The sequence below is a fragment of the Echiichthys vipera genome (assembly GCF_963691815.1).
Source record: "Echiichthys vipera genome assembly, chromosome: 22".
NCBI classification, from domain to species: Eukaryota; Metazoa; Chordata; class Actinopteri; order Perciformes; family Trachinidae; genus Echiichthys; species Echiichthys vipera.
Window position 1 is genome coordinate 5,055,368 of NC_139847.1, and position 22,179 is coordinate 5,077,546.

The following is a 22,179-nucleotide window of genomic DNA, read 5'->3' on the forward strand; positions in this document are numbered from 1 at the left end:
TCATTAGAGCTTCTCACTTAGTATCAACTGTAAGACATACAAGGAAATTGTGTAGAAGAAAGACATTTATGGGGCAATAGCATCAAGGTTCAGTCTGTTTTGAGACTTCATATCTAGGGCTGTGACTTAGGGCGCACTCACACTGTCCATCCGTACCGTGCCCAAGCACGTTTCACGGCTAAAGTCTAGTTCGTTTGACCAGTGTGAGTGCAACCGGCCACGGACCGTTTGGGAGAGGAGGGCTTTTGTAAAGCACGTTTGCACATGTACGAGCACGAGGACTACGGCGGTTCTGATGTCATGTTATGCGCGTCTGTTGGGACATAGAAAAAAGAAGGAGGGACCATGCGCGGACATTTCAAACAATGGTGGTGAAAGGTTCACGTTGGTGTGATGCGGAGGTGGAGTGTTTACTGCAGATTTGGTCGATGAAAAGATTCAAAAACAGTCGACAAGACGCACAAAAACTCTGAGGTCTACGGAAAGATTTGTAAACAAAGCCACGCATTGCCATGACGTCATCAATGCACATTATTCAGCAGACAGTCTTTCAAAAAACGACCATAGTTAAAACAGTGTGTTATCGCCTGTGATGGTCCAGGTATCTAATTTGGAAATAAGAACCTGCGCAGACACAACTTGTTTTTTCTGCAGCACTTTTCGTTTTACAAAAACCCAATCTTTGCTTAATGCACGAGGGCTGCGGGTTTGAGAGAAACCTCCCCGCTGAGTCACACAGCGGCAATGTAACAGCTGTGAGTAAATAGTGACTGTGTGGAGGCGACACGGCTGACAGGCAGGTAGGCGGCGATGAGACGCGAGCGCCTCTGTGTAATCTCCAAAAACAGTGACTGCGTGGTGAATCACCAAATCTGAAACTCTTTACTCTGCTGACTGGTTTCTCTTTTAACACTAATCATGTTGACCTCCAACCTCCCGCCCCTCTCTCTCTCTCTCTCTCTCTCTCTCTCTCTCTCTCTCATTCCTTTTCTCTCTCCACCTGTCCGTCAGGTTCCTGTGTGGGACGGTGAATGACTTTGTGGCGGAGGTGGGGAAGGCGTATGAGAGAGCCACAGAGAACAAGGAGGAGGCAGATGCCATGGCAAAGAAGGTAAACGGTGTGTGTGTGTGTGTGTGTGTGTGTGTATGTGTGTGTGTGTGTAATCGTTTACATTATGTAAGAGCTTGTATAACACCTAGTGGGCAGTGTAGGTGTGTGTGTATAATAGAGAGTGAGACAGAAATAGTTGTGTTGAAGGCTAAGTGTCACTATTCCCTGCATATTTTATACCTATTGAATAATTTGACACACAGCATTCCAGATTAAAGAGCAGCTGAAGCTTGAAGGCTGAACATGAGCGTTAACCATTCAACCATTTATGCATTAATCAAAGCTCACCATTTCAATCATTTATACGTTACTTTGAGCTCAATGTTTTCAACCGTTCATCCATTACTTTGAGCTACCTTTTCAAACTTACGTGCTGCCTTGCTAACTAGTTTTCACACTCTTACATAACTGCAGTGTACAGATGACTTAAAGTTGATATGTGAAAATGTTCTTTCAATCGAATCATCATTTCTACTCTGCAATCGTTCCACGTACCACTGCAAAAGTAGCCTTACCCCCCCGGGGTACAATTATCCGGCTGTTAAGTCTTGATTTAACACCCTTTCAAAATAAGATTTCCGGGTCCAAGTCTCGTATTTCAACAAAGCCGCAGTGCAGTGTTCCCCGTTGAGCTGAGATTTCACTTATATCTCTTTATATTATCACTACATCACTGTATTTAGTTGTAATGTAACTTAGTTCAGTAAGAAACTCTTATTTAGTTTGTACTTATTTTATTCCAATGCTGCTGCTAAACTGCACGCTGCGTATTGTTGTATATTGTATTTACCTACGTTTAACCACAATGTCTGTTGCACTCTGTCACATTTAGTTATTGTTTTGATTTATTTGATGTTAGATTTCTTTTGATTTGATTTATGTTTTTATGCTTATTGTCACTCTGATCCTTTCCCACCTTTGTATTGAAACTGTTGCACAATCATCTCTCTCGGGATAAATAAATAAAGCTTCTTGAATCTTGAATCTTGAATCTTGAAAAGACGTGTAACTGACCAAAGAGGTGATCGTAATTGTTCACATGTTGGTCCGTTGTTGTCTGTTTTGTTGCAATGGAGCGTTTGGACCCAGAAACCGTATTTTGAAAGGGTGTCACGTCAGACTGAACAGCCGGACGGTTGAAAATCACCGTCTAATGGCGCGTAGTGGCGTATGCCCATTCAACTGAATTGTAACCTGCAGTGCATTCAGCAGCACTCTCCCATCACATCATGTGCAGATCATTTAATTCAATTCAATTTTATTTATAGCGCCAAATCATAACACAAGTAATCTCGAGACCCTTCACAGAGTCTGTAAAGACCACACTCTATGACCAGCATCCTATTAAAAGGCCATTCAGTAAAATAACAACCCTTTGCATTCACAGTGCGTTCTCCATCACCACAACACTACTGCCCCGTCTGAGCCAAAGGAATACTTTCATGAAAGCTTTGATTATATTACTGGAGCGAATATATATTTAATATTTGAGCAGATAGTAGCCTGAAGCAGAGTACACCATCTATAATTGGTTTTCTGCTTGTTTTTGGTAGCTAGCCGTCACCATGTGGGATGAAGCTTATTTAAGCTCCTTAATGCTGATTGTAGAGTTTCGATTAATCCATTTCCATTCATTCTTTATTGTAAAACTATCTTCTTAAACTGCAAAGAGAATCAAGCTGAGAATAAGAGTGGTTAGCAATATATTTTATAGATAAATATATAAATCTTTTCACCCAGCAAGCCTTTCCCAAAGCCCTTATGTCAGAGTGCTTCGAGCTCCCTCCCGCTTATCTGTCTTTTTCCAAATAATGTGATGCTTTATTGGTGCCTGGAGGGCGCGCTTGCTTCTGCAACTGAAGGACCTCTATGTGCTGTGTAGCTTTTTATTTCATGCTTTACTGCAGCCGCACAAAAAATTAGACTTTAAGAACTTGATGTGTATTTTATCTCCCAGTTTACACTCCATCTCATGTGCTTTTTGAAGTGAGCAAGGGAGCCATGTAAACAATAAAAATGTCTTTCTGTCACTTCTCCCAGTGTGCACTGCTGAACGAGAAGCTCGATTCCCTCGTCAAGGCATTAAGTGAGGAGGCGGAGGCTCAGGTAAAAACATTATTTCATATTGATCGTAGTTGGTAGTCATAGCAATCAGTGCAGTCTTATAGCCTGAAAACCAAAACACGATTGGAACAGTCTGGAGAAGTCAGCTTGTTTAAGGATAAAATGATAACACAAGTTAGGCTGATTGAGATGATTAGACTCTGTATTTATTGCTGCATTGATAGTTGTGCTGCATGGTCGTCTATGGTGGTGGTTGCCAAACCCAGGGTCCCTCTAAGGGGGTTACGAGATAAACCTGAGTGGTCATGAGATGACGAACAAGGTAGGAAAGAAGACAAAAGTGATTTGATGTAGTTGATGTAGAAAAGCCACCAATCCACCCTCCTCCCTTGGTCCATAAGGGGACTTGAACCTGCGACCCTACGGTTCCCAAGCAAAGTGGACTGAGCTTCTGCTGCCCCTCCTCTCGGTCTATGTGAAACCCGACCCATTCTCATCCCAGCTTGTCACATACGGCTGTGTAGACCCCTTGGCCTCACTTGTCAACTTGGTAGCTGTGTGCGTAAAAACTGCGATACTCCACGTTACGTTTGCTGATTTAAACACAGCGAACACGTGGTTAAAGCTGTCGATTTAAACAAAACTATGTGTTTTGGGTAAGGCAATATAACTACTTGGAATAGGTAGAATGTAGGCTTATAATAAGTCTGTTTGTAACGTAGCTACAGTGACGCACAGGACAAGAACCACAGTCTCCTGGGTGAAAGACTGGTGTTTGACACTCCTGCCGCCCCAACCTCCTCCGTACACAAATTTTGTTGCTCTTAATCCTGGAGCACTTTCTCTGATCGTCTTATATTGTTGTGGATAGGTTTACAGTTGAACCCTCTTGTTTGGTTCATGCAGACGCTCATGGGTGACTCGTGCGTTGGTATCAAACACCCAGGGCTGTGACACAATTGTAATATTCTATGAGTGTGTTTTCTTGTGCTTCTATATCCTGATTAACATAAAGCCTATTAACCTTTTTAAAAGGACAGTTTTGATGTAATTTTCTCTGAACTTTTCTGTTTATTGAAAAATTATCTTTGCGCATTTTGCTTCGTTGGTCCAATGAAAGGATGATGAATAGGGCACACGATATCCGTTTCAGATATGTTCCAGTTTGTCGGATGACGATGAAGTAGAAGACTTGACTCCTGCACTATATTCCTGAGATACTGAACGTTGTTATAGGATATAAAGTGTTCCTCCTGAACCACCACACAGTTTTAAAATCCAAACCCAATTCAGCCTGAGCCTTTACAGGAGTCGTAGAAGGAAATAATGTTTTTTCACGCATCTTAAGTTTCCTCTCAGGAGCTAAAAAACAAAGAAAACAGCGTACAGCTTTTTCTGTCTGTGCTCCCTTTGGACTCTTTTACTCACAGATTGATGTCGGTGCTCTTAAAAGAAATAACGCAGCCCATTTCAACCTCCTGCTCGATAGAAAGGAGGAAAGGCACTGAATTTAAGCTTTGCACCAAGCATTGTTTTTTGTATTCGATGAATAAAATATGGATGTATTCTTCCTCAGTTCTGCCTGTAAATGAACGTTAACCTGCCTCTATTCGCCAGAAACAAGAGAGGAGTGATGTTGAGTGGAAATAGTAAAGAATTATAAACGAGAAGACATTTTCTAAAGTTAAATAAATCTCACGGGGGAGTCGGATAACATCAAAAAGGTCACCTAACAGGAAAATACCTGATGTATCATTCAGATGTTCTTTTACAGATGTATTTTGACAGCAAGAGGATGTTTTCTCTTCCTTTTTCCTGTCACATCCAGGTGGTGCCAGCAGGTTCAGTGCCCAGCCAGGAGAGCGGCAGCTCGAGCCCCGTGGAAAGTGGCGGCGAGTCGGGTTCAGAGGGTAAAACGTACCGGTCCAAGGAGCAGCTGATGCTCCGGGCCAACAGCCTAAAGAAAGCCCTGAGGCAGATCATCGAACAGGCAGAGAAAGGTGACCTAGAGTTATTTAATTGTGTTCCTCATCCTGCCATTTCCTTTCTTCGCCTTTTGTTATGGTTTTGACACAATCTTGCCTCGAGTGTTTTGTATTACATTCACCGTTGTCGTCGTTTCAGTGGTGGACGAGCAGAACCGGCACACGCAGGTCCAGAGGATGTCGTCCTCGTCCTCCATCAAAAGAGAAAACAGCGAAGAGCTGAAGGATGCTGAGCCGCGTAAGTGTCCCTTTAGGTAGAACTCAGCAGGGATACGAGGTGAAGGGAGACGACATCAAACAACAACATCAGTATTTTAAAAATCATTCACTTCTGCATTTTAGTCAGAAAAGGTTTTGGAGACGACTCCTTCCTTGAAGGACAATTTGTACAGCTTTGCTATTATTTTGTCAGAAGAAGCATCGGTAATTCTGATTTTGGATGGAAACTCCTTATTATTTTATTATAAATAACTAATTACGCCTCTCTCAAGGTCAAGGAAGCTTAAGTCCAACATCCCCCATTGTCCTTGAGAAACCAGAGAGCCTCCACACTGTCACCTTCAGCGAGGACACTGTGTAAGTCCTTGTGTGCATCTCATCTGTTTGCATAGGTGACTTAATAAGGAGCTCTTACATTAATGTGTTATCAATTTTTAATAAACAATTTGCACGTTTGTGTTTTTGCAGGCAATGCTCTGAGAAGTGTGTGATGAACAATTACTTTGGCATCGGCCTGGACGCCAAGATTTCCCTCGAGTTCAACAACAAAAGAGATGAGCATCCTAAAAAATGCAGGTATGAACACATACAAGCTCTTTACTCTTCACAGAGAATTTCATCAAATATTATAACTCAAAAAGTCTCTTTGCCAACAAATAATTGTAGTAACTGTTCCAATTGACCTCTTTAGTGTTTCCCCGGCCGTCAGCATCGATTAAGTGTTCTTTAAACAGAAATTCAGAAAACACTTGCATTGTCTTTGTTGGAAAATCTCCAGAAAATTAAATGTATATTCATTTGATTGATTAATTATAATATTTATTTCAAATATGTGAATACAAAACAATCATTTAAAAAGGTTAAAAAAATAGTAATAGTTCATTATTTATAATATTCATATGTATTTGTTTATATTCATTGCAACATATTTATCCTCCATATCTTATTCTTATCTCTTATATCAGCTACAATAAAATATTATTTTATATTATAGTATACCTATAAAATGTAATGTTATATAAATTAAATGTAATGTACAATAATTACACGTTATATACAAAACTCAGCCGTATACAGAGTTATGAAACTTTGCATAAAATAAACAGGTCTAATAGTTTGTCAAGATGTCTCGGTGTTAATCAGTCAGTTTTAGTTAGCTTAAATTGTAATGTCACGTTTTCATTTACATAGTTTTCTCTTGGATATATAAAACATATTATTCAATCACATTCTCAATAATACTAGTTATACATGAAACAGAGTCAGACACATACAGCAGCAAATCGTCTGCATATAACGAAAGTTGAATTTTGGTGTTCGACGTGCAAACAGCTAAAATCAATTCACCTTTGGGTAGATTTTTGACTATTTGGCAGCCATGGAAGCCGTGTTCTGTTCACTGTGTTCAGCAGCAGCTGAGGCTCATGGATATTGTATTATGTACAAACGTTCGCTGTGCCAAACTGACAAAATGTTTTCTCAGAAACAAAGTTTGTGACCATAACATAAACCTGTTACATGATGTGGGGGAGTCCTTTGTTTCTATGTTTGCTAACATTGAGGACATACAGTAGTTTAAAGAGAAATGTGAATACCAAATGGCAAAAGCACCATTTCCGTAACTCTATTCTCAATTAATGTCTATTTCTCTTAATTAAATTGCCTATAGTGATTCAGCTTCACCTCACTGATTGATTGTTCTTTGGTCTATAAAGTTTTATTCTAAGTCTATTTCTAGCTTTATTGATTGGCTTCTTCCTCCTTTCTCTACCTGCAGCAGTCGCACCAAGAACATGATGTGGTACGGCGTGCTGGGGACCAAAGAGCTGGTCCAGAAGACATACAAGAACCTGGAGCAGAGGGTTCAGCTGGAGGTCAGACACACAAGAATGAGGAAAAACAAAATGCCATCAGCTGTTTTTTCCCCCTCCCTTTTAAAACACCTCTCTTTCTCTTCAGTGTGACGGTGTTCCCATGTCTCTGCCAAGTCTGCAGGGCTTGGCTGTGCTCAACATCCCCAGTTATGCAGGCGGTATCAACTTCTGGGGTGGCACCAAGGAGGACAATGTGAGTGTTGTGACCCGAGTAGCATAGTGTGCAGGCCCCTTGGGAACATAGGGATGACCCCCATCTAGACTTAGACTTAGACTTCTCTTTATTGATCCCTTTGGGATGAACTCCCGCAAGGAAATTGAGTTTCCAGCAGCTTACAAAAACACAAGGGAGGTATAAAAAAATACAGTATAGTATAAACAATAAACTCTTAGTCAAATATATATGAGGTAGATGTAAGAATACAGGTCGAATAAAAAAAATCAGATAGATCTAGACCGAACCACCTCAACTGGCTCCTTTGCATTGAAAAAAGCCAGTTGAGGTGGTTCGGGCATCTAGTAAGGATGAACCCTGGGCGCCTCCCTAGGGAGGTGTTCCAGGCACGTCCAGCTAGGAGGAGGCCTCGGGGAAGACCCAGGACCAGGTGGAGAGATTAGATCTCCACACTGGCCTGGGAACGCCTCGGGATCCCCCAGTTAGAGCTGGTTAATGTGGCCCGGAAAGGGAAGTTTGGGGTCCCCTGCTAAAGCTGCTGCCCCCACGACCCGACCCCGGATAAGCGGTTGAAGATGAGATGAGATGAGATCTACACCGCCAAAGAAATTCTTTTGAAGCTAAATTAAACGGCAGCTTCAGCTAACTTTGACCGACAGTTACAATATGTTGTTTGCTCTCATCTCTTATGCTCAGAACTTTGGCGCTCCATCATTTGACGATAAGAAGTTGGAGGTGGTGGCGGTGTTCGGCAGCATGCAGATGGCCATGTCCAGAGTCATCAACCTGCAGCACCACCGCATTGCACAGGTAACACACATAAGATCGGTAGTACGGATGTTGGAATGCACAGATTGTGAGCATTTTAGCATGCTAACGTTGGCATTAGCTGCCTCACAGAGATGCTGTAACATGACCTGACCTTGATCTGACCCAACTACCAGTTGTACTCCAAGTAGACTCCTGCAGTGAGGTGTGCTTTGCAATCTGCTGAGCATGCAAACTGTAGCTGTAGTCGCTAGCTCTCACTCTAGACGAGTAAAAGCAGAGTGAACTTTCTCACATGGTTCGTAGTCATGCACTTTGGTTTGCTTGTTTTTTCTCTGTGTGAGAAAAGAAATCCCCAAGAGAGAAAAACTCTCAAACTCATCAAACAGGTTTGGTCCTGTTTGATATTTACCTGATGTTCTTCTCTGAAAGTGATAAAGATTAACCACAGCATTAGAGAAACACTCCTTTCCCTTTCAGTCATGAGGACAAAGTATTACAGAGGTGTCTTTGGGCAATCTAGCATTTTAACACCAACAGTACAAATGCTCCATGTACGTGTCAGTGCTATTCTATATTCTGCTTTATTAAAAAGAACAAGATGTCTCGTCTGACAGCTGCTGTTTTCTGCTCTGTTGCGTCTCAGTGTCGCCAGGTGAAGATCACCATCCTCGGGGAGGAGGGGGTTCCCGTGCAGGTGGACGGAGAGGCCTGGATCCAGCCGCCCGGCATCGTCAAGATCGTCCACAAGAACAGAGCGCAGATGCTCACAAGAGACAGAGTAATGTCCAACTCAGTTATATCAACTAGTTTGATTTTTACAGTGTACAAAGGTGTTTACCGTGCGTTACTGAGTTTCCATGGAAAACCACAGTACTGGCTCGAAATGTCGCAGCTGTAGAAAAATCCGCTCTCAGCTCTCGGCCCGTGTTGTTGACTCTTTCTATTTTGGGATTTCTTAAATCAAATTCATTCCCACTGTGTTGCTTCTGTCTTCACGGTGCTCAAACCTTTTGAGAGCTCTCTTGAGCCAAGCAGGCAGTTTTGTTTCCATGGTTTCCCTCCTTTAAGAACTGCAGAGAGAGAAGAGAAAGAGCATTTGGCTCGCTGGTTTCATCCTCCTGAATGTGTCTTTTCATTCAGTCCAATGGTGACAGTAATGTTTCAGGTGATCCCTGCTGGATGTCAAATGACAGGTTGTTGAATTACATTCGTTTCTGGATGTTATCCATCGGTTTGCACAATGTGCTCGTCTCAAACAAACACACAAGTGATCAAAGTTGATAAATTACTCGTTTTTTTCTTTCTTTTGCACTACCAGGCGTTCGAGAGCACGCTGAAGTCGTGGGAGGACAAGAGGAAGTTTGACAGCTACCGCGACAGCAGACCCCGCCTTAACTCCCAGCAGTCCATGGAGTACCTGACGGAGGAGGAGTGCGCTCAGGTTCAGCAGCTGGGCATCGTGGCCGACACTCTCATCAACAAGTAAGACCTCACAGTTTCTGTGGCGTGTTCAGGAAGCAGGTTAAAGTCCTTTTGAGCCACTCAGACCTCAAAACATTGAACTGATGAAGGCGTGAGGTTCAAAATATTGTTAATAAATTGTCTTTTCGATCCAACAAACTGCCAATAAGCCTTTTGGTGTCCAAGAACTTGACTGTAACAAGAATTTGAACTTCACCTCACAAACGTCGCCACTTTAATAGAAGACAAATGCGTAAATGTAAAACATTTTAAAATATGATGGACAGCTAGTACACAATGTAAAAGGTTAATGGTTCATGAATATTTTTAACTTCTCCAGTCACCAGTCCTGTCTAATATAAAATATGTAAAGGCTTAGTTGGGATTTTAAAATATAACAAAAGTATTTCTAACAGTACATGATGCATACATAACACGCACTTGATTTATAAGTTTATGCAAATTGCCAACAAACAAACAAATCCATGAAAATACATACATGGCAAGCATGAAGGCAAGCTTATCAGCAACCTTCCTGTTTGATGATCAGCATCTGTGTGTGTGCGTGTGTAAGGAAGATAAAGGCGTGAAGGGGGGATTTGTTCATCCCGCTGCAATTAGCTCGCTTATTGGATACGTTTTTCCTCTGTTGCGCTGATGTTTTATATCTCTTTTTACCACTAATGGGCCATTTGTGTCCCCTCTGAGGTCGTCTCAGTGTGTCTGGTTTATTATGATCTTCTCAATCATCTTTGCAAAACTAAATTCCCTATTCCCCAATATTTTGAAATTTCATTTGTAACCTAATCTCAATTCAATTCAATTCAATTTTATTTATAGTGCCACATCATAACCAAAGTTATCTCAGGACACTTTACAGAGTAGGTTAAGACCACACTCTATGACTTATTTATGATTTACATAGACCGAACAATTCCCCCGTAGAGTACGGTGGCGTTGAAAACCTTCACTATAACAGACAGGAACGTCAGACAGACCCAGCTCTGTGGAGGACGCACATCTGTCTGCACCGGAGAGAGGAAGAGAAGGAGAGAGAGAGAGAGAAAAAATGGACAGATGGAGAGAGAGAGACAAAGACAGAGACAGACACACTTCCAGTAACTATAATAATATCTATAGTAATGTGAATATGACGTATTAATACAGCAGAATAGTAGAAACAAGCACAGCTAAGGTGACAGATTATAATAGCAGCAGGAAGCGTCATGCAGGACCACGGCAGCAGGCACCACCACGATCAGCAGAGACCTGCGAGACGACAAAGCACAAATAACTCCGGGGAAGAAGTGAATTAGTAACATGCATTGATGAGACATGAATGATACAGACAGAGAGGAGAGACGCTCAGAGTATCAGGAACAGGATTATTATTTTGATATTTTTATTATCTCAGACGCTGAGAATTGGTCAAATGGGGGATTTCCCGAAGGACTCTCCACCTTCTCCTAACTTGAAAAGAATCATATGAGTATAAAGTTTTGATTCAAAAAACAACAATTTGAGGGTGAGAGTGGAGATGTTTGGAGTGCAGATGGAGACGGGTTTGTGGACTGGTGGGAAATTCCAACTTTCATCAAATGGACATAAAAAACTAACAAGGTAAAACTGTGGGGGACGGAAAAAGAGGCCGAGCTTTTGTCCCGTCAACAGGCTGAGACAACTTGTTGCAGTAATCACCATCATTTTGCCTTTTCAGCTATTTGCAATAATAATTACAGCTCCTTCAAGTCTATCATTTGCTCCCTCCCCCCCTGTAGGATCCGTGAGGCAGCCAAGACCCACAAGCTGGTGGAGCAAGAGTTGGCTCACGCCGTCAATGCCACCGCCCTGGTGCTCACAGAGGCCAAACTGTCCAGCCCCGAGGTAAGGCGCGAGCAGACGGACGGGCAGACGGCTGCTTTGAGTGTCTGAAGCGTACAGACGTTCAGTGATACGCCCGGGTCTCGTGTCAGTTTAGAGGCGTTTCATTTTGTCGCCTGTTAACCTGAAATGCATTGTTAATGTCACGTCAAGGGCACAGCAGCCTGTCACCGCCCATGTTAGGGGCTCAAGATGAAATAAAAGAGACATCTCGCTCGACGGACGGATATTTCTATAAAAAACTGTCATTGGGAAAAGTGGCACTGTGAAATTAACTGTAAAATGACTTTATATTTGTGAAAAGATGCAGATAAAATATGATTTATTTGATTATTTCACCGCTTTATTGTTGTATTTTTCACGTATTTAGACATATAATAATTCAGTTTATAACGTCTTGTATTCATCTACTATTGATCACTTTAAAGGGTCATTTAATCATCTTTTTAAAAATGATTTCACTGTTGTGAATGTCTTTGTTTTAAGTGTACAGTCTTGAATTGCAGATTGCATTTTGTTTTTTTGGTGTATCTGAAAGTTTGTGAGGAGTTTCTTGTCCTTGTAGTAAAATCCAGCGTTTCTCAAAATGCAAAGAAATAAGAGTAAAATATATATATTTTAAAATTACAGTATTGATGAATTAAAACACAATATTCTAGACTGGCATCCGGGGAGAGCGTAAACCTCCGCCAACGGTGCATTCATTTAAAGGTGTTCTTCCATCTTTGATGTGGTCACGAGCTCTGAGTCAAAAACATCACGGACGCTACAAAGAAGATGTGTTTTATTTTTATCGCATCAAAGACTTTAAACAACACGTTGATGGCTGTTTCCTGTATTTGCCCGACAATGAAGAAAACAAGGAAAAAGATCGGGTGAGCCATGGAGTATGATCGGGAACTCGTTTTTCCAATTATTCCAACGCCACTGAATGCAGCACAGATGCCCTACGTCAGGGGTCTGCAACCTTTACTATCAAAAGAGCCATTTTGCCCCCTCTTCCACCAGATACAATGTGTCTGGAGCCGCAAAACACATTTGATGTCACGGCTTATAAACGTTTATATAAAGTCACTGTTACCTGGCTTTGTTACCCGTCCTAAAATTGTGGTTGTTCGCTAATTTCTCGCCACATATCAAGCATACAGGTAAGCCGTCATCATGTGAAATCAAATTAATACGTCCACAAACACTAATTTCCTTTGCTAATTTTTTTGGGGGGGTTATCCACCAGCAGTGCGGGTCACCAACTCCAGATTAGCCCTCTGCAGGGAAAGGCGTTGGGCCGTACACCGAGGATGTGACACACATTTTAGTTTCACCTAATATTTTTTCCATATCACCTTGAACTCCAAGATGAAATGTTTTCCCTCGTCCACTGTGCAAAAAAAACACGTTATTTACACGTTGTTTATATCATTTTTTGGCAAAGCTACAGGGAGGGGCTGAAGAGCCTCATGCGGCCCAAGAGCCGCGGGTTGCAGACCCCTGCCCTGCATCAACGAATGCGTAAAATAACTTGTGTGTCCGTCCTGTGATTTGGATCCGCTTTAAAATTTGGTGGCTTCTTCCTCGGCTCGTGCTTCACACTTCAGCCAAGTTTCACGGAAATCAGACCAGTAGTTTGTGTGAAATCCTGCTGACAAACAGACAAACATTTGAAAAAACACTACCTCTTGGCGTAGGCAGTAACTACCCTTAGCTTCAGGTTGTAGAGTTCGCATTTGTCCATCAGGCAGCTTTGGTTTTAAAGGATCAAATCAAAATCAAGTGTTTGTTTTGTATTTTCAGTGTCTCAGTCGCAGCACTGCGGTGGAAATCGTCAACAGCAGTAAAGTCCTCCAGGCTGAAACCAGGATGCTGCTCGACGGAAAGCTACTGGTACGACCCTTTAATTTCACCCACGTCTTCCCTCTGCTGTCGTCTTTGTCCGTCCTCCTCCGTATCCTCTCCCTCTCTGTTTGCAGCTGAAGCCATTCAACGCCGTCACGTCTCACGTTTCTCTTTTCCGCTCTGTCTCTCTGTCTTTTTATTCCCGTTGCTCAGTTCTTGTTTGCTGCGGCTTCATTCGCCCTGTAAGATCAAATCATCTTTACTCACAGTAGCCCCCTTTTGTGCAGAAGAGCAACTAGAGCATGATAGCGACTTTGGACGTGCTTTAATTTTATATGCGATTCAATATCCTTATCTGTTCTCTCCTCTTTATCTTCAGCTTTGAAATGTTTCCGACTTAGCAGATAAAGCGCTCGCTCATTTCATTTCTAATGTAATTCTGGGACGTTGACCGATGAACTTCAGGTGGTGATTTTGCTTCAGTGATATGACTCGAGAGATAAGATTAAATTAAACTGATGATGAAACAGATGAACTAAAGAAAACACAATCATCAGAATGAAACGCCAGCACCTTTCGTCTTTCTTACTTTTAAAGAATTTGTGACGTGCCCCGACAGAATACAGACAGAATAATTGGTTAACAAGGGTGACTGTGGCTCAGTGGAGGAGCGGGTCATCCTCCGTTCGAGAGATCAGCGGTTCGATCACCTCCTCCCCCGGTGCACATGTCGAAGAGTCCTTGGGCAAGACACTGAACCCCGAATTGCATCAGAATCGGAAAACCATTAATGTCCCGCAGTCGGGGAAATTTGTTTGTCACAGCAGCAACAGAATATTACAAATAAGATAAAAGATACCAAAAAAAGCAAAAATAAGCAATAAAGTTAAATTTAAAAAGGGAAGAAATAGACATGTATATATACATATTCGCATGATACAGTGCAGTTGTTCTTGTTTTGTAATATATATATATATAATATGTAATATAGTATGGAATAAATAAATATGAGTAAATATGACCAAATAGTGCAAAAACAGAAGTGACCTTAGTGCATGTTGCACAGTGCAGGGTACAGGATGAGGTCAATAGTCTAATGGGAGCAGTGCTGATTGTATAGTCTGACAGCAGCAGGAAGGTATTGCCCCTCGTGCTGCGCATGTGTGTGTAGATGTGGTGTGAATGGTTAGATCAGATTAGATGGTCTGTAGATGTCCACTGTCATCAGTGTGAAAGTCTGTGTGAATGGGTGAATGTGACAAACACTGTGAAAGTCAGAAGACTAGAAAAGCGCAAGTCCATTTACCAAGTCCAGATGTTTACTTTTTACCTATCGGTGAATTTGCATAACACACGCGGGGCGTCAAAAAAACGTACATCACATTCAGATGTTAGAAGAACGCAGCAGATGTTTGGTGGTTTCACATTTTCAGATTTACAGACGGAGGATGTTTTTTTTCCCCTTTCAAATGAAATAAACCTGATGCATTTTTTGTTTTGTCACCGTCTCCTCATCGTTCACAGTCGGAGTCTCCGGAGGAAGAGGAGCTGCGGTCGACCCTGAACAGCCTCAGCGCCGAGCTCCACAAGCTGGACGACATCCACTGGATCTGTCCGCTCATGCAGTGCGCCGAGGAGGTGAGGAGGCAGGGAGGCGGTCTGTGGTTGTAATCCATTGTATCATCACGGCCCGTCTCGCAGCCAACCACAGTGTCACAGTGTCACAGTGTCACAGTGTCACGGTGTCATTGCCGTCTGCCCTGTCGGCCTCCAAATATAGAATATCTCTGGGCGAAATTCCAACGATCTACGCTTCTTTGTTGTTGTTTTTTAGGACTCGGTGAGGGTCAGCAGTAAGAGCAGCAGTATGAAGCTGAAGATCATACCCAAGGTGAAGAAGGAGAGAGAGAAGCTTCACAAGCAGAAGTCCAACAGCTCTCTCTCAGGTAAGAGATCCTGAACCGAGGCATCTGTCTCCTCAACATGGCACATACACAGCCCTGCCAGAGTGTGTATCATAGAGGTTCCCATTGTCTGGTTGCCCTCCATACGCCAGCTGTCAAAAACTCTTCTTCGTGTTCTGCAATCAAGCCTCAGAGCCAGAGCGCGCAAACCGTATAAGTTCTCTTTTCAGAAGAATCAAAAGGCCTTTGTCACTGTAACAAGTACAGCGATATAATCCGTACATATACAACATACAATACATGCAATAAGACCGACCCAACGGGATGACTAAGCAGTAACAGGCGCGGAGGGAAAGGGACAACAAGAGGATAGGGGAGGGGGGAAAAGGCAGCTCCCAGACTATGCTACTGTGGGGGGGTACAGTGTGGGACCGGGGTATAAACTACATAAGCACACATGAACACACTTTACAATATAAGAACTCAAAACAAATTGCATTGGGGGAGGGTGGAAAGGAGTGAGGCGGTGTTTCAACGCAGACAGGCAGCCAGAAAGAGAAACTACGTCACGGTTCAGGATGTTCTGAGCCGATCAGCTAGCCTCGGGAGACCATCCTGATCTCGCAATCTCCGTTGTATTTTACTCGCAGATCAGTCTGGTAACCTGCGACGGAGAAAATTTGGCACTGTTTGCCAAGCGAACGTCCGATCGGCGTTGGTTTTGAGGCAGGTTTAAGTGTGACGCAAAGAGAAGCGACTGTTCAGTGTAAACAACATGCCGGCTTCCGCGGATGAGATGCACGCAGATGTCGAGCAAGTTTTATCAGAATTAGAGAATATTCCTTCTCTGAAAGAAGAATAAAAAAACAGCACTGGACGCTTTTCTCTGAGGAAAAGATGCAAATATCCTTCACCAACCTGTTGATTACTTTCAGAGCTCTGCCTCGGAGCTCTGTTAGTGCGTGATGCGCTAAAGAGTTGAAATAATAAACCACACCTGCAGTGTCTCTATCTTTTTTGGGGTGATATTGGTGATATTGAGGTGCATGATCAGTCATTTTCATTGCCTTTCTCTCTCTTTCGCAGGAAATTGGGATGTCAAAGGTGGGGCTTGTGAGGCAGATTCCTCGGGCAACTGAAGTCCTGCGTGACTTGCTTAATACTGCCCCCCCGTCACCCTAACAACCAGGGGTGAGGAGCACCCCTCCTGTTCTCCTCCCCTCTATCCGCGGTACCCAGTGGCCTGACAGAGGCGCGAGGAAGACAAAAGGAAAACCACCTTCCTTAACTTTTATGCTTTTTTGCCTCACTGCTTCTTTATCCTCCATTTTTTTCGTAGGGAGGGAGTTTTGTTTCTTCATTTATGTATTTTTTTCGGTTGTTTTCTTTTGAAGGGACCCGGCTTTGCACTGCATCGCTTCACCATTGGCGTTGTTGCTCTTGGTTGTGTTTACCTGCTTGAGTTTGGAAGTCGCCGCGGCCAGCAGCGAATCAAACAAACGGACAAAGGGAGGCGTGGACGAAAACGTTCTCGCAGACGTTTTTTGTTCTTTCTTCTTTTGTTTTTCGACGAAGAAATGTGTTTACGCGGCGCTCTCCTTGCATGTCGAGTGCAGCCGTCTTATTTTCTATCTATCATAAGTTGTTATCTTTTAATTCTACTCTCTCTTTAAACTTTGCTCGTCTTATTCCTTGAACTCATGAACAGCCTTCAGACTTTTGATTTTTCCTCGAGACTTGCGAAGAGTATTTATTTCTTGTTGCTACCGCCGCGAGGACTCAACGGGCGACGACGTGAACAAACTGAAACATCTCAACTTTATCGTCTACTGAACGGGGGATGATCTTAAATGTTGCAACAACAAAAAAAAAAAATGTAACGAGGAATGTACTCGTGTGGACTCGTATTAACCTGTGAATACTGTTAAATGATAAATCATGTAAGGTTTCGCAAAAGGGTTCTACTGTTGTGGTTCTAAAGTGGTTCTTAATAGGCTGTTGTCTGACTCGTGCCGTCCGAGGCTCTGCTTTTTTTTACGATGAGTCGTTTCATCTGTGTTCAGCCTCACGAAAAGATCTGACTGCGGGATTTAAAGGACAGTACACCACTCGGTTATTATCTAAAATATGACTCATATGGGAATTAAAAAAACCTCATCCCACAGGTTTTTGGAACCATTTTGAGGCGCAGCAACAGATGAAATGACTCACTTTATTATTTATTTTTCATGGCAGAGTATGGTGACGCTGTTTACAGGAGGAGGAAGCATCAAGGACACGTTAACAAAGCATTACAGCTACTCGGTGTATACTTCTACTTTGCCATACTCTTGATTGTATATGTAATATAAGAATAAGAGTCAGTGGGTACTTCATTTTTGCCTTGTCTGTGGTTAAAAGCTATTATGATTATTGTTATTACTAATATATGATCTATTTTTCTGTACATCTTATTTTCCGAATCTGTGAAGCTGTCCTGACTTTGCTGCTTCCCCCTTTGACAAACTCCTCAGCCACTGTGCATATAACCCCAGCCAATCGATGCTGTTGTGTGTGTCCCTGCATGCATACTCTTAGCCTTCCTTTGCCTCACAGTGTTGGGCTGTATTTGCCTCAAAATAGTGCGTTTTTAGCTCGTTCCACCCTACCTGCGGCATTCGTGAATATTTATTTTTTGCTTGAACCTGATTAGATGGTCTGGGTTTTACTGCGAGAGAAGACTTAAGCCTAAAAAAAACAGTGTCTGTGTCCAGACTTCAAGAGAGTGTATTGATTTACATCCACAGGGTTCTCCGCGCAGGTTCTAACAAACACCGAGATCCCACATATGTCTATTGTGTGCAAATGATCTTGGATTCATATTGATGTTTACGAGTTCTAGAGGCAACTTCTACCCAGGTTAGATACATAACGGGGATGTTGTTAAAGGGAATGGTCAGAAGTTTGCGCGTATGCTTTGCTACCAAAAGATAGACATGAAAATTAACATCTTTTTCATCTCTGTGCACTCAGTAAAATGATGGAAAGCTTCCTGACATGCTTGGTTGAGCTAAATAAAATAGAAAAAAACACGAATCTGACATTTGTCAAAAGTAAAATACACCTTCCAGCCTCTTTCCCGACGTGTTATTCACATGCAACTTATTAGCTAGCAAATTAGTTACCATGATATCTTAGAATCAAGTGTTTGTAGCTAGCAACTCCTAGCTTAAGTATTAGCAACAGCCAGGCTACACTGTTGGTCATGAAAGCTCCAATTTGCTTGTTAAACTGCATTTTATATTACTAAGTGTTAAGTTTACACATAAATAAGACACATTTGTAATTGTTGGACCTTTGGTAGCACTAAGCTAGCCCCAGGTTACCGTGTTTTGTTATAAGCTAGGCTAAACATGTCATGAAATTAACTCCCGACTCACTGGACAGAGATGAATTTTCGCTCTAAGCTCAAAACACAAAAAGTGAATGTCAAAAATACTTGAGGTTAAACTTGAGTCTAACGCTAGCTACAAATGTCCCATAGGCGAAGTTAACGGCATACTAAGAACCACAGAAAAGTATTTATTTTCATGACACGACCACTTTCGAAACAAAAAGGGACAAAGCATTGATGTTTAGACGCTTTGACTTGCTTCTGAACAAGACAAAAGTTTCCTTTTTTGAGCGTTACTGGATAGCACATCCGCGAACAAGGTAAATGATCATCGCTCTGCTTTTTCCCCATTCACGTAGATGGTTGGTTCTCGATTTTCTCAGTTATTTCCGCGTTTTCTATCGAACTAATCCAAACTAAGTCTTAATAGGGCAGAGTTACCGTGACGCGTTTGTAGATGTTCAGCTCTGGTAGGATTGTGCTACTGTGTTCATAGTGTGCCAGCTATACGCGCTACACCGTAGAGGCTTTAGTGGTGTTGTGCCAAGTTTGTATGTTCGTACGTGAGTTCAGTGGGTTATGAGACACATACAGGGTGTGAGAGTGCGTGAGTTTCAGACGAGAGAGTGGTTGTGTGTCGTACATTTCAAAGTTTACTGTATCTTGCCTTGCACTTTACAAAGAAGCAAACTTAGTGGGGGGGGGGAAAGACATTTGTGTGCGTGTGTTTAAGATTTTGAGTGTTTACGAGTGTTTTTTTTTAAATTGATGACAAAAGTCTTTTATTTATGATAAATGTACACAGACAAGTGAGTTGATAAAATGTAATATATCTAACCAAACATAAAAGAATGATAAATATATATATGTATACATATATAGAGAGAGATGTATACACAAATGTTGTTGTAAAATGACTTCGGCAGCAGCTTGACATCTCCCATTTAACGCCAATGTTATTCCATGTGATTCTGCGTCATTCCACTGCCACAGCGATGTTATTGAAATGTCTTTCAAATGTTACACCGATTGATATCGATGGTATTCTCCAAATGTAACCGATGTTAAGGTTATTGTAACTTTAAGCCAAAGTTATTTGACTTCTCTGGGGTTACAGACTACTAATGAAGCGTTTACACAAAAAGGGAGATGTCATATTCAGCCTGTGTTTAGACATTTGGGTGAACCTTTTGTGTATTATTTTTAAATTGTAACTTCTATTGAGAGAGTCTACATTACGCTCCAATTAGCATTCGATGTGCTGACAATGAACATACGTTTTAGGAGGGGGGGGGGGGACGGACTAGATGCCTATATTTCATGATCTTTTAACCGAGGATTTCACAGCTTTTCTTTTGGAAGAATCATTTTTTTGATCATTTTTTTTTATGAGTGTCATGTTTTTCCATGCGGCAACATTTTTGACTGAAACTCTTCCGGGGAGTTTACACGACGCTGAGAAACTGAAACAAAACCCACCGCTTACGAACACGCCACCTTGTTTGTGCGACAGTATTCCGTAGACGACATTCGTGAACGCACCCCACCCCCCCCCCGATCCGAACAGCCTATATATTGAGACTGTGTGCGCAAGGCTGGAAGCCAGACTAGATGTTGCACGACCTTGTACGTTGCGAGGTGTTTTATTGTGTTATCGTGTGCAGTGTGTAACAAAGACAAAGTCAGCGCAACCTTTTGGAGATTAAATGAATTATTGAAGTGTGAAGCTGGTGTCCTTTGGTGTTAATGTGTTGATGATGATTGCACGTGCGGAGAAAATCCATTTTCTAGTGTCTACTCGAAAAGGTACAATTGCAAAACACGTCCCTTTAACGAAATAAGGAGAAACAGGAGATGGAGCAAAAATGTGTAGGTGTGTATAATGATCATAAATGATGTTTTGTACATTTCAGGTGTCAAGTGCTGAAAATGAACCTGCTGTTTGTGTTGCAGTTGGAGAAAAAAGTAAAGGCTTCAAACCAACGAACGTGTCATCTGTCCACATCTTAAGGTAAAATGTTGTTTTTGATTGGCGGCACTCAAACGCTTCCGACTGCCTCTTCGAAGTCTGTCAAAGAGAATTTTTGTTTGTCGAATGGGAAACTTTGTAGTCTCGACGTAATGAACCGCACAATCGTGGTTTCAGGTGGTTTACAAACAAAGATATTCGTGGTAGCAGTGGTAGAAGTATTAAGGGCGCACTCACACTGTTCATCCGTACCGTCCCCCAGCACGTTTCACGGCTAAAGTCTAGTTCGTTTGTCCAGTGTGAGTGCAACCGTACCACGTCTAGCTGCGGCCCGCTTGCCGTTTGGGAGAGGTGGGCTTTTGTAAAGTGCGTTTACACATGTGACATTTCCCTTATGATGTACGATCAAAACTTGCACCACAAGAGTATGACTCAGCCTTAAAATGACTTCATATGCAGCAAAATGAGGCTTTAAGACGATCTTCCTTTGCCTGTAGTAAAGCTGGTCAAGGAGTTATAGTGTAGGTTGTGTGTGCGGATAAACAAATGGGCTTATATTCATGAAAACCATGCGTGGAAATACAATTCTGGCATTATTCATAAGCTAAAGGTGAACTGTGTTTACAGCTACAGCCCATAACACTCAAATGACTCATTAGGCTTTTAAATGAATCATTAATCTTAATGTTCAAACGCAGGGAATGTGTGATGCATTACACGTCTTTTTAACCTTGATCCAGCCGTTTATCTGACTTTTTTTGTTTTAGCTATAAACATGAAAAGGTGAAATTAAGATGAAGAAACGACCCGACCCTGGATAAGCTGCTGAAGATGAGATGAGATGAGAAACAGGAAAGTTAGTCACACTTTAAGAGGATAAACTATTTCTCCAATGTCGTCGTTCTTGATGTCATTATCGTGAAGGAGTCCTCTACGGATGTTGAATTGTATTAATATTAGTAAATACATTATATTTATGTATTTGTACTGTAGATCAAAATTGTAGAACCAGTTAATACTTCATTTATTCTGAAATTTAGTCATTTTTTAATGTTCATAATTTGATAGAATATCCTCCGTGGCTATATCACTGCTGTACTAGCATAATCGGCCCAGACTGAGGTCCTGAGCATCCTGGGAAAGGTTTTTATTCCAGGATATCTCTGTGCTTGGCCGCATCTTACTGTACCTTCAATTCCCACCAGTCATCCCGTCCCTGCAGCTGACAAACACCCTACAGCGTGATGCTGCCACCACCATGCTGCACTGTGGTGCCTGGTATTCTCAACACATATTTAGAATTAAGGCCAAAACGTTAAATCAAGGTCTCATAAAGACCAGAGAATCTTATTTCTCTTAGTCTGGGAGTCCTTAATGTGTTTTTTGGAAAACTATGCAGGCTTTTGCAGCAAGAAGAGGCTTCCATCGGGACCCGATTGGACTGTCTCCCCTCTCCCCACTGCCCTCCTTCCCAAAGGCTCTTCTCCCCTGGTTGCTCAGTTTGGCCGGACGGTCAACTCTAGGTAGTCCCAAACTTATTGCATTTAAGGTTCATGGAG

General features: G+C 42.1%; 1 protein-coding gene across 1 annotated transcript in view; it reads left to right on the top strand.

The window, feature by feature from the left end:
* Positions 1-20,314, top strand: part of LOC310964003 (diacylglycerol kinase delta) — an 89,178-nt gene extending 68,864 nt beyond the window's left edge. Inside the window, exons 16-31 of the mRNA XM_083936961.1 lie at positions 1,012-1,111; positions 3,152-3,217; positions 5,004-5,175; positions 5,300-5,398; positions 5,652-5,736; positions 5,848-5,955; positions 7,157-7,253; positions 7,339-7,446; positions 8,125-8,238; positions 8,843-8,977; positions 9,518-9,681; positions 11,439-11,544; positions 13,333-13,422; positions 14,899-15,012; positions 15,209-15,320; positions 16,365-20,314. Of these exons, the coding sequence (XP_083793087.1) occupies positions 1,012-1,111; positions 3,152-3,217; positions 5,004-5,175; positions 5,300-5,398; positions 5,652-5,736; positions 5,848-5,955; positions 7,157-7,253; positions 7,339-7,446; positions 8,125-8,238; positions 8,843-8,977; positions 9,518-9,681; positions 11,439-11,544; positions 13,333-13,422; positions 14,899-15,012; positions 15,209-15,320; positions 16,365-16,417 (1,723 nt within the window). The 3' untranslated portion in view covers positions 16,418-20,314. The remainder of the gene's footprint in view (positions 1-1,011; positions 1,112-3,151; positions 3,218-5,003; positions 5,176-5,299; positions 5,399-5,651; positions 5,737-5,847; positions 5,956-7,156; positions 7,254-7,338; positions 7,447-8,124; positions 8,239-8,842; positions 8,978-9,517; positions 9,682-11,438; positions 11,545-13,332; positions 13,423-14,898; positions 15,013-15,208; positions 15,321-16,364) is intronic.
* The last annotated feature ends 1,865 nt before the right edge of the window (positions 20,315-22,179 follow it).